This window comes from Amia ocellicauda, chromosome 1 (genome assembly GCF_036373705.1).
Source record: "Amia ocellicauda isolate fAmiCal2 chromosome 1, fAmiCal2.hap1, whole genome shotgun sequence".
NCBI classification, from domain to species: domain Eukaryota; kingdom Metazoa; phylum Chordata; class Actinopteri; order Amiiformes; family Amiidae; genus Amia; species Amia ocellicauda.
In genome coordinates this window covers 13,357,709-13,370,342 of record NC_089850.1, presented here as the reverse complement: position 1 = coordinate 13,370,342, position 12,634 = coordinate 13,357,709, and the positions used below count along the sequence as shown (strand labels likewise).

At 41.1% G+C, this 12,634-nt stretch overlaps 1 protein-coding gene across 1 annotated transcript; it reads left to right on the top strand.

The window, feature by feature from the left end:
* The first annotated feature begins 6,606 nt into the window (after nucleotides 1–6,606).
* Nucleotides 6,607–12,337, top strand: LOC136768811 (cell cycle control protein 50A). Its single transcript, XM_066723225.1, has 7 exons — nucleotides 6,607–7,085; nucleotides 7,366–7,485; nucleotides 8,209–8,316; nucleotides 9,159–9,246; nucleotides 9,420–9,566; nucleotides 9,655–9,861; nucleotides 10,971–12,337. The coding sequence occupies exons 1-7, from the start codon at nucleotides 6,840–6,842 to the stop codon at nucleotides 11,162–11,164; spliced, it is 1,110 nt and encodes a 369-aa protein (XP_066579322.1). The 5' UTR covers nucleotides 6,607–6,839; the 3' UTR covers nucleotides 11,165–12,337.
* The last annotated feature ends 297 nt before the right edge of the window (nucleotides 12,338–12,634 follow it).

Here is a 12,634-nt window from a genome sequence, read left to right as displayed (position 1 = left end):
AACCCTAGAAATGGTTGTGCGTGAAAATCCCAGTAACTGAGCCAATTGTGAAATACTCAGACCGGCCCGTCTGGCACCAACAACCATGCCACGCTCAAAATTGCTTAAATCACCTTTCTTTCCCATTCAGACATTCAGTTTGGAGTTCAGGAGATTGTCTTGACCAGGACCACACCCCTAAATGCATTGAAGCAACTGCCATGTGATTAGTTGGTTAGATAATTGCATTAATGAGAAATTGAACAGGTGTTCCTAATAATCCTTTAGGTGAGTGTATATATATATATATATATATATATATATATATATATATATATATATATATATATATATATATTGCTCACATGAAATAACAAGCCATTTAGTGTTTATTGTAATGTTTTATTTGTAATCAGGGAAATAGGGAAGTAGGGAAGTGTTGAAGTGTTCTCTGATCTTCACAGCGGCCATTCATTCTGCCTGTTCTCTGCGATTTTGCTGTTCCTGCATCTGGTCTTTTCACAGAAACTGCGTGTGAACATCCTGAGCCGTGCCGTTAGCCGCTGGAAGTTTTTCATTGCCACCATGTGCAGATGGGGGTCCTGCTTCAGTGGCTCGAAGAGGTTGACGGACGAGGTATGGGGGAACACAGGGGGCATCCCCTGGAGCGAGCCCAGGTCCCGCGTGCCCTGCACACAGTGGGGGAGCCACTTGCACTCCAGGTGTTTCTCCAGTACACCAAGGGCGATTCAGAGCTGCCTATATAGCTGCCTCTGCGTCCAGTCCTGCGGATCGGGCCATCTGAGCAGCATGTACATCAGGATCGTCTTCAGATAGTAGGAGGTCAGGAAGGAGGACACAGGGTCCTCTGAGTTGAGAGACGCTGGCTGGGTGTTGGCGACGGAGAGCATGTGCAGATATTTTAGGTGGCAGGAATTACTTGGCATCTTCTGAGTCACGTCCCGCAGGAAGTTGCCCTCGTCCAGGCTGAACCACTGGACCCAGTGCTCTGGAGGCCGCAGTACAGGTCCCTGGGTGACCAGGAAAGCATTGGTGCCCTCCACTCTCACTGCGGGCACCAGGTTTACGTACAGCCTCTGGCCTGAAGGATTCTCCAGTTGCAGTCTGCAGGGACACTCCGCCCCCCCGAAGGTAACTTTCATTATTTTTCTTTGGCCCCAGGCCTTCTTCAGTGCACTTCCCAGCCACTGCAGCACCAGGGCTGGCTCCAGGTGTTCACCAGGACACATCCAGTCCAGGCTGCTCTTTGGCTCGTGAGGCCTGGGTGGCACACCCTGAGAGGGCGGGGAGGTACTAATTAAACGCATCCTTCCCTGCCCGCGGTAATCAGGGGAGGCCTCCCAAGCCAGGGGATTGCTTGCATCATTATAGCCAAGCTCCACCTGGAAGGAGAGAGTGCGGGGCGGGTTGATGACCACCAACATGTCAAAATCAGGCTCCTGCTGTCTTCCGCTGCTCCAACCGCCCTCAAACTGGCTGCCCACACCCACACAGCCTTCCTGCAGCATGTCGGTGCACAGCTGGCTGGAGTCCCGTGCCACATCCAGAAGATATTCCACCACCTCTTGGACAAAACAGACATCTCTGTCTCTGGCTCTGGCAACACCACCTTTTGAGATGACTTTAAGCTTGGCTATCAGCTGCTTCTTGGTCCAAGCCTCTGGATTTGGCTCTTCCTCTGGCTCGACCTCTGGGTTGGCCTCTGGCTTGGCCACTGACTCTTCCTCTGGCTCAGCCACTGATTCTTCCTCTGCTTCAGCCACTGACTCTTCCTCTGGCTCAGCCACTGATTCTTCCTCTGCTTCAGCCACTGACTCTTCCTCTGGCTCCGCCTCTGGCTCGGCCACTGACTCTTCCTCTGACTCTTCCCCTGACTCTTCCTCTGGCTCGGCCACTGACTCTTCCATTGACTCTTCCTCTGGCTCGGCCACTGACTCTTCCTCTGACTCTTCCTCCGACTCTCCCTCTGGCTTGGCCTTTGGCTCCCTCTTCCACCTTTTCCTCCTAGAGCACAGGCCGCAGAAGATTAGCCCACACAGGATCAGCCCCACTCCCAGCAACCAGTGCCAGTGCATTAGGTTCTGAAAGTTCAAGGCACATTCCTCCCAACTCAAGGAAAGCTTAGTGTCCTCTGCTGATGCTCTCTGGCTCAGGCGGTTGATCTCCTGGTGAAACATCTGCAGCATGTCATTCAGATAATTGTCGCGCACTCTGTCATAAAACTGTATCTCCAAACTGCGCTGATCTTCCCCCACTGCCGCGGGGCCCTGCAGACCACCTCCCAGGAGCAGGTAGAGCAGAACCATCAGTGACATTCTGCAACACAGATACAAAAACTCACATATTTAGGTAAAGTACACCCACACAACTTCAGTAATATTGGTTCCAAGGCTAAGTTGAAACTACTGCCTTGGTTCAGAGCTTTTTGTAAAACCAGCCCATTATGAAGTCCCTCTGATGGGAGAAGGGTTTGGCTTGTGTTTCGTTTAAAAAACAAAGACAGAAAACAACACTGTGAGCGATAGAGCCTGATGTGGAAAGGACTTTTGTGTCTATTTTATTCTATTTTTTTGGAGACAGTGTAATAAATACACGTTTCTATTAGAGATATGAGGAAGAACTAACCACAACATTATATTCAGACAAGCATTACGTTACCGTAAGAAAACGTTTCCATGTGCAACAATAAAATAAATTGTTATTTCGTATTATGGTTATTGTTATAATTGTAATCATCATCAAGATATGTGCTAGTAGATATGTCTTTTACACGGCACAACTTGACTTTTTCTACAGATTTGTAACTGCAAACTACACTTTTATGCCGTAAAATACACACATTTCACGATGAATCATACAGTAACAGCAGCTGCAATATAGCAGCTTATATTTGAACTAAAGTGCGCGTCTCAGTCATGGCATTTATGGACGCATTTATTAAACCAGTCCTTAATGTTTTAGAGGGAAACCCAGATCTGCTGTATTTATTTATTCATTAATTTATCTTGTAAATGGACACGTTAACTGAATGGTGTACTGATTGTCCTGCACACCATTCACACAACACAGCCTGAAACACGTCCAGCTGTTCATACAATATTAATAACATCGGCTGCTGATCCGATTATTATCCTTCAGTTTATTTTAACTAGTCAGGCGCTGCACCGGTCCTGTGAAATCCAAGTGTTTAATGCACTCGGATATTAACTGTATCAGTCATTGTTTCTGTATGTGAATTTCACTCCATGCTGCTAATAAAACTGCAATTTCTTCGTGATCGCACTCGGCACTTGAGATTATATCTCCCGACACAATGTATCTGATCTTTTCCCTGTCTGTCTGTAGTCCAACTCACATCTCTCTTCTGAAAGTGAGGTATTTCCTCACTGGGTGATGGACGCTTACGGACTCGTCTGGCAGCAGATAGTTAACCTCCACAAAACGCGTTCAGACGCTTAAGCCAGTGGAAACACCCGTTTAAGCGTCCGGGGCCGCCAGTGGAAACTTGGCATACGTGTAACAATTAGTAATATAGCTATCAGTGTCAACATTACTTTACCACCGGGTTTCCCGCAGCTATACTCGGGCTAGATGACTGGCCTTGGCCCAAAACTTTGTGTGAACGTGGAATAAATTGAAATAAACAAGCCTTTGCTCCTCCCCTGCTCTCCTACGCTACAGCTTTCTGGAGGAAACACTGTCTTACCTTGAAACTGTGCTGTGATTATTCCACCAGTAATTATTCTCCTGATCTCAGCTGCAATTTCCTCTTGAAACTCGAATACGTTGGTATCTCGAATAGATACGGTATAGCGAATAGATATGGTATATCTCCAAGCTTCACAGATGTGATATTGCTTTCTCGTTATACCAGTCCGAATGTCTGACTTCTGTCTTCGATACTTAAACTAACAACTTGTTCATGTGACATCATAGCCGCTACTGACGTCATGGCCAGCATTAAAGTATACAGGACATTGTGTCATGTATGTTGACAAAGTCCTAACCGGCTAATACTGGCTACTTACCAATTGCCCCAGCCCCCCAACTGTGCACAGTTGCATGCTGTCCAAAAAGTGCCCGATTTAAGGTCTGTTACAGAAATTGTCCAAATACATGATTAAATACTCGCAATAGCATTCTCCTATTTGGTTGTTCTGTTAATTGATTTATTTGACATGCATGTTTGTTCTAGGTGAAGAAAGAAAACCAGAGTATCACTTTTGATTTGTTTTATTATTGAAAGGTGCTTAGTTTAATGATTGCGATTATGCTATTCACTAAAAGGTAACATTGACACTTGCTATTTCAAAGACAACTCCCTCAACAGATAGGAAATAACCCACCCTTTAGCTAAATTAAGTGACAATAATGTCATTTTGGCCAATAGGCACATTTTTGTAGCAGAAGCAATACATGTTAAAATTATTATTATAAAGTGCCATATAATTCAAGCTTTTGTACGTTTTCATTAAAATACATATAAGTGGGATATATTGCCTTACAATTTCAGGGCTGTGAAACTGCAATAAGGTGCACACGAATAAAGCTCATGCATATAAGCTATAATACAACAACGCATGCCTGGAATAGGTTTTATGGAGGTACGGGAACTTTATACCGATTTTGAGTTTTGTTTTGTTGTCTTCTTACATTGATTTTGTATTGATTTACACCCATGTGCTGCATTTCCAATCAAGCCCATAATGTTAGATGTTGCACGCAATCCGCTTTTCCGCAAGCAAACAGGTGCTAATGGATGTATATAAAAAAAACATCCTTACAATTATACACAAGGTGGCGCTTCTTCTTCACAGCAATGACTCCAGTGATCTCACCATGGCTCTCAGCAGTCAGATCATGTTTGCAGTTTACGAACATCCCATGCTGGGTGACTCATGGGTGATTTGTACGAACGCAAATCATGTTTTAGTGTACTGTCTTGTATTGGAGTTCATACAAAAAAATACACCACTTATATGTTTAATTAAATACGATACTGTATCGTCTTGAAGAACTGCATTTCATTTCTGTGTCTGTGTGAACAAGGTCACTGTCTCACTGTGCTACGGTACTGTGCTATAGTTCAACCCTGATAAGAGTCTGATAAGAACCAGTTTTCACCAGCAATTTGGGCTTGATATATCGTACAAACCCCCCTTATATTAAACATTATGTATGCCTTAATTCTCCACGGTTTGATTATATATAGGTCTACCTGAACAGTTGTCAGTGAGAAACCAAACTTGCACTGATCACAGGACAGACATGTGGGCCTGTTATCTCTCTCTCCTGTCTGGTCTGAATAAAAGTGCCTGTCATTTGTAACTTCTCTAAGACTTCTTGAGATCGCCTCTTGAACCTCTTCCTTGCAGCTGCTTGTAATAAAAACCTTTTGATTGGAGGTGCATCTCTCTCTGGATTTCTATGACTCTTCATTTGGCGTCGCTTCAGTGTCCCGGACTTTGGTGCAGCGGCCCCATGCCTGGGGGACAAGAATCAAGTGGGGGTCCGGGGGTCCTCCCCCATGAGATTTTGAGTGTCAGACACTCATTTCCTGCATTCTGGTGAATTTTTATGCCCCAATTTGTGCTTTTTATGCATCAATTTCAAAGTCCTCTGTTATGCTCAACATGCATGTAAAGGAAATAAAGAGTCAATAAGAGTAAAGCACAGTTGCATCAATTATATTAAGGATTAAAACATCAGATCATAGACATGGGCAAAATGTTTGGTCTGTCAAAATAAACTATTTGGTATATCTGGAAGAAGCAAGAACCCATTGATAAACTCAGAAATAGCAAATGACCTGGTAGACCACAGAGACCACTATGGTGGATGACTGAATAATACATTTATTTCTGAAAATAAATTCCTTTTGTGAAATTCCTTTTTTTTTACTGTCAAACTGATCAGAACAACTCTCCTGGATGTATGCACTGAAATAAAGATCAACCTATTCCAACCAGTGAAATGGGAGGAACAAAATAATTACTAAATTATCTAGGTTATGTGAATTTTGTTAATGTGAATTCTCTCTCTACCCAACCCACCCCCACCCTCTGTACTTTTTCTTCCACGTGTACTTTTTGTTGCTCCTGTATTGATTCAGTGAGGGACAGTGAATTTTATTTTTCAATATGGGAGGTGGCAACCATATGGGTCTCTCACTCTCTTTCTCACATGTTATCTATAGACACATGCAATTCATATTCAGTACTATACTATAGATTTAAACAATTTAAAGATATCTCAAGATGAATTTGAGATAGCTCATTTAACTCTGTGTACAGATATCTCAAATTCATCATGTATTTCTGATATCTTAAAATCAGTTTCAGATATATTGAAATCGATAGTTACATATCTTATTTTAAAATACATTTGAAGATATATCCCGAAAACATTTAGAGATATCTCGAATTCAGATATGTTAAAAGCATTTGCAGATTTCTCTTAATGTTAAACTGTCTTAATTGTGTTAGCACAACCCCTCTACTGTAACAGGACTACAACACGTCACAGCGCGCACCGCCGGCGCAGGAGGTGTGGTAGGATTGCATACGAGAACCCGGATGCAGTCGGTACACGTCATCACGCACGGTACGTCTTGCGAGCCTGGTCGCTTCCTGGATTGATGTAGTGTTCAGTCTGCCTGCAATGGGTGACTACGGTTTATTTTAGGTCCCCCGTAAAACGAAAACATCTGAACACGGTTTTTTTTAAAACATCGAGACATTCGTGGCACACCGTGTGCCGAGGCGGGTAAACCACCGAGCGGCGGACTGCTTTAAATCAGCCGTTTTTGGTTTGTTTTGCTCAGTAATTGCACTGCAGACATGATGGCGTCCAGCTATAACGCCAAAGAGGAAGACGGGCACCACTCCGGGGCCTCGGGACCGGGCGCCGCGGCCGTGAAGAGCAAGAAACCGGACAACACCGCCTTCAAACAGCAGCGACTGCCCGCCTGGCAGCCCATCCTCACCGCCGGGACCGTGCTGCCGGCCTTCTTCGTCATCGGGCTCATCTTCATCCCCATCGGCATCGGCCTCTTCGTCACTTCCAACAACATCAAGGAGTTCGAGGTACTGCCTCGTTGGGGGGCGATTGCAGCTTTTAACCGAGCAGTCTGGAATGACAATACGATACCTATGTGTATATATATATATATATATATATATATATAAGAGAGAGAGAGAGAGAGAGAGAGAGAGAGAGAGAGAGAGAGTCGCCATGGCTTTAATCGGGCTTAAAATCTCGCCATGCAGGTTGTGTTGTGGGTGCTGTCTAAATAAGGAAGTGCAGTAGTTTATTGAAGTGTGTGCACGGTGTCCTGTGTGAATAGCCGCCCTGTTGTGGTTGCAGGTCGATTACACCGGCAGCGACATGGACAGCCCCTGCTACAACTGCTCCTCCAACTACAGCTGGAACAGCACCAGCCCCTGCCAGTGCCGCATCCATTTCACTCTGGACCAGCCCTTTGAGGTAAGAGTGGCTCCACTAAACCGCTTTAAACAAGTCCTCACCTCTCTGTGGAGCTCAAGATAGTCAGGACAGAGAAATCGAGGGGAATCGGGGGGCAGTTTGTGTCACAAGGTATTTCCATTCTAGTCAAAGTATCCTTTTACAAACCAAAACTTGATTATATGCAAAATCGCCTGTTGGTGGACGTTTTATATTGTATAAGCCAGTAAATCTAAACAAATATAAAGAATCATGATTATGCAAACTGTGGTTTAGTGCATACATAGTGTTCTGTTTTCTTACACTAAAAATACTCTACTGAATATGTGTGCAAATGCATCCTTTTAACCTTGTTCTCAGCATTGATTGTTGCTACTCTTATGCTTGACCTTGTGTGTAGAAATACTCTTCATTGGACAGAAATCAGCGTGGTAAAAGTATTGATTGTGTGTATTTTGCAGGTTTTGAGCTGTCAACCATGTGTCATTTTGAATATAAAAAAATTCTAATATGAGCATGTTTTGATCTCACAATTATCCTTCCTGGTTTATTAAATACTACTGTAATTGAATTCCACAGGTCATGTTTATAGGTCAGCTAGTGATTTTCTGAGTGACTTGTTTGATCAGATCATGACTTTTTACATTAATTTCATCTTCTGGAGTGAGACGGTGGTCTTGGGTATAAATGAATGGTGCAATATTATGGTCACATTGTGTAAAATTGAATGCCTTTTTCTTCCAGAGCAATGTTTTCATGTACTATGGGCTTTCCAACTTCTACCAGAATCACAGACGATATGTGAAATCTAGGGATGACAGCCAACTCAATGGGGATAAAACTTCATTAAAGGTTTGTTAGACCATGATAATAAGTTAATATCAAGTTCACAGTCTATGGATTCCTTAGAAAAACATAGAAATTAATATATACATGATAAGTTAGCATTTGAGGTATAAATACTTCTGGGAAAGTTCAAGTAAGCTTTAGTTAACTTGAGATCGTTTATTGAGACATCTTTTAAAGTGAAACTGTCAAATATTAGCATAACTTCAATTTTTTGTTCTGACAGTTACGGCAGCTTGTGTTGGGGGGTCTTGGTAGAACAATAATGCACTAATCCTTGGGAAAATGAAGCACAAAAATAAACATTTTAAGGCAACTCATTTTTGGCTGCAAAATGATTTGACTAACACATATTATGCACATAGTTTACTGTGTAGGTGTTATTTTATCTTTCCAGTGAAATAATTGCACATAAACAATGTATTAATAGATTTTGATTCAATACATATTGTTTTAAGAGCTAATCATTGGCAAATGGAGGTTTGCATATTTAAGGTGTGAGCATATGTGCTAAGCATGATGCAAAAGACTGCAAAATAAAAACAATTTTGCATCTAGATTTTCATGTTGGCTGTTGACACTGTGGAGTTTGAGCTGTGTGTAATTCCTGTCTAAACTGGTTAGAGACTGCAAAGCTGAAATGTATTGTACGGGCATTTTAATTATTAATTTCAAGTACCCACCATGAATTATAACACCTGTGTCTGGCAAGCTATATTAATATTGCTTGTATTCTGTGGAAAAAACGTCCTACAGATTATTCAAGTGCAAAAAAAATAAAAAAAATATTTGAATTCTTTGAAATAGATTAATTCCATTTTTACCTGTGCTTCTCTCCCCATCTACAGGACCCTAGCAAGGAATGCGAGCCATACCGCACGAATGATAACAAACCAATAGCGCCCTGTGGTGCTATTGCCAACAGCCTGTTTAATGGTAATTATTTTTTGTATAGAGCTTAGGGAAAACAAACCAGTTTTGTGACTAGTAGTGTGTATTTCCAGTTATTTTTATTTTGTTGCAGTTTTACCCCTTTTAAAAAAAAAAAAAATGTTTTCTTTTTAATTTTGTTGCTTTTTTCATTCTCGGTTGAACTCTCCTCCTGAAAGACACTTTGGAATTAATTTACAACGACCCCAATGGCAATTTCACCCCTATCCCTCTCGTGAAGAAGGGCATTGCTTGGTGGACTGACAAGAATGTGAAATTTAGAAACCCGGGCGGAAATAACTCCAACCTCACCTCCATTTTCCAAGGTAAATTCCAGTCTGCATCTCGAATTGACTTCTGAAATGTACGCTTTTTCTTGGGACCGTGACTGAACAATTAGTTCTTTGTGTTGAGGTACTACCAAGCCCGTGAACTGGCAGAAGCCGGTGTTTGAACTGGATTTGGACCCAGACAACAATGGCTTCATAAATGAAGACTTCATCGTGTGGATGCGCACTGCAGCGCTGCCCACCTTCCGTAAACTGTACCGCATCATTGAGAAGAAGAGCAACATGAACCCCACCCTGCCGAGGGGCAACTACACGCTGGTGGTCACCTACAGTATCCTTTTCAGAATAAGCAACCAGAATATTTGCAGCGTGCTTCACTTCTTTTTTTTTTTGCAATATCTTTCCTCAGACCGTTAAAAAAAAAAAAAAAAAGAACCAACTTGGGGGTAATAATGAAAAGCTATAAACTGAAACGGTATGCAGTTAATCATTTCCAACTGTGTTATGGAGCTGGCTAATGTTTAATATGCTTTCCGATAGGCCGATTTCTCAGCCTTCTTTGGGGACATTGCTTACCATGCATGTGATGAGCTGTGTAATGGGGTTTGTGAGTTAGTGCATTGATTGGGCCCAGGAACCACCCCTGCAAGGCAGACTTATTTAGAGGGAGAAGTAAGGTCTGGTTTGATGTATCAGAGGTCTAGGAGAAGATGAGGGGTGGTATAGAGTTTGCCTTCAATTGAAAACTGACATTTAAGCATTAAAATAGGACTTAGGTCAGTGCTGGCCAAACCCAATCCTCCAGGCCTCCTATCCAACAGGTTTTATAGGTAACCTTTAATTATCAGTTTCTTAACACCTGGAACCATTTCAATGTGATCAATTAAGCAGGTGATTTGTGAAATGAAGTTATGTAGAGATTTGGTAAAAAGAGAACAAACTACCCCTTTCAGCCCTCAATGACCAGAATTCCCTTAATTGAACAAGTTAATTGCTTAATTGATCAATCACTTCCAGGTGTTCCCAATCTGTCAATTAGCGATTTAGGGTGACTGACAAAACTTACTGGATAGGGGCTCCAGGACCGTGTTTGACTACCACTGATTTAGATGGACTGAAAGGCGTTTCTACACCTTTGAATTCTGTTTTTGGTGTGTTGCCATCACTTCTCGTCATAAAATAAGACCAGCACTTATGGTTATACTTTGTTTCAAACCAAATGTCAGAAACCCTCTTTATTATATTAAGCATAAGTAAACTGTCACATCAGGTACTTAGTATTTAACTGCATATAGTAGTTCCCTAGTTTTTAGAATAAATATAGAGAACTAACGTAGTGTTTTACAGTAAAAAACAAACCGAAAAAAGTTATCATCTTTCAGTCTATTGTTGAGTATATTGAATGGTGTAGTCGCCCCTTTTCCTATACAATTCCCTCAGAATACCCCGTGCGCAGTTTTGAAGGCCGCAAGAGAATGATCCTCAGCACCATCTCCTGGATGGGAGGGAAGAACCCATTCCTGGGCATCGCTTATATCACTGTGGGCTCGGTGTGCTTCTTCCTGGGCGTGGTCCTGCTGATTATCCACCACAAATACGGGAACCGCAACACCAGTGCAGACATCCCTAACTAACCAGCCCGGAAACCCTGCTGTGCATGCGCGTTACCAGAGGCCCAGACCGGACCGCCAGCTAATGAAGTGTAGAAGCACTGGTTATTGTTCATGTTGTCTGTCTTCTGTGTTTTATTTTATATCTTTGCATATTTTATGTCTAGAGGTGGACCTCAGCTAAATGCTTGGACAACTGGATAAACTTATACTAGGTGAGAAACTTTCCTCAAAGAATAGAACGAAAACTGGGCTTTAATAGGCTGAGTTTCTTTGTGCGTTTAACTGTTGCTGGATTTGGAAATCGGCACGTTAAACAGTTTTGCAAGTCTCCTGAAAGCATGGTCCATCTCTATCCGTAACTTGAAAATCTAAGAAAGGCAGAAACTCTATCTTGGTGGAAGGTGCTGACATTTAATCAAGTTGATGCTGAAATATAAAAAAAGAAAGGAATGTGTATGTGAATATGGATGTTTATATTTAATTTCTAGTAAACAATATTACAAAGTATTGCAGCTGATTTGGCATGTTTCCTGCTGTGTGAATGTAGAATTGTCATATTTTTTTTGTTTTTTTCTCTCCCCCCCCCTAAATTGTTTATTAAAGGTCAATTCTAACAGGCTTTGCTGTGAAATGTATCTGTGTGTTAAAGGTTCAAAATTAAGGCAATCATAAGAAATACCTTTTAGGAATTGTCTTTTTATTTTCAGTTTTAAAATACTTTCTATTGCGGTAATGCTGTAGATTGTATAAGGCCTTGGAAAATGCATCTTTTTTTAATCATAATTTAGTTTTCATTTTATATAACATTATATGTTATACTTGAATGAAGATGTATAGGAAAACGATTGTCTTGTGTTCCATGATGGGAATGCTAATGTTTTAGGGACCAAATACTATGGAATAACATTTAGTTTAAGATTTTTATTTGTAATCAGACAAGTCACTTTTTGTTTTCTTCTCCAAAATTGAAATACCAAACGCATTCACATGATCGAGTCAATAATTTGCACTTTATGTCTGCAATGGATGTTTTATTTATTTATACATGTAAATCCTTTTAAAGATGCAACTGTTCCCTTGCTGTGTACATTTTGGTTTCATATTTTCCAAAAGAAGTTTATCACTAAACATTTTATCCTGGAGTGTTTAAATTGTTGCCAGATAAATAAATTATATTAAAAAGGTTGAAAGCCACTGTTATTTCTTTGTCTTTTTGGGAGAATCCGTTAATAATATATTTTGCAATTTAAGAAATAGAAGTACTGTGAAATGTAAACTACTTATCTTCAGATACTTTAAATTTCATTATGTAATTATAACATTTAATGAATGTAACATTTTGTTAAAAACTAAAAAAAATTATATTCCAGTATAAATTAAAATAATTGAAAGCGTTAATAAAAGCTTAATGCAAGTATCTGCGATTTCATTTAGAACATATGTATAGGGTTTTATGTAACACTTTAACCTATTTTGAAGCTGCATTACTAT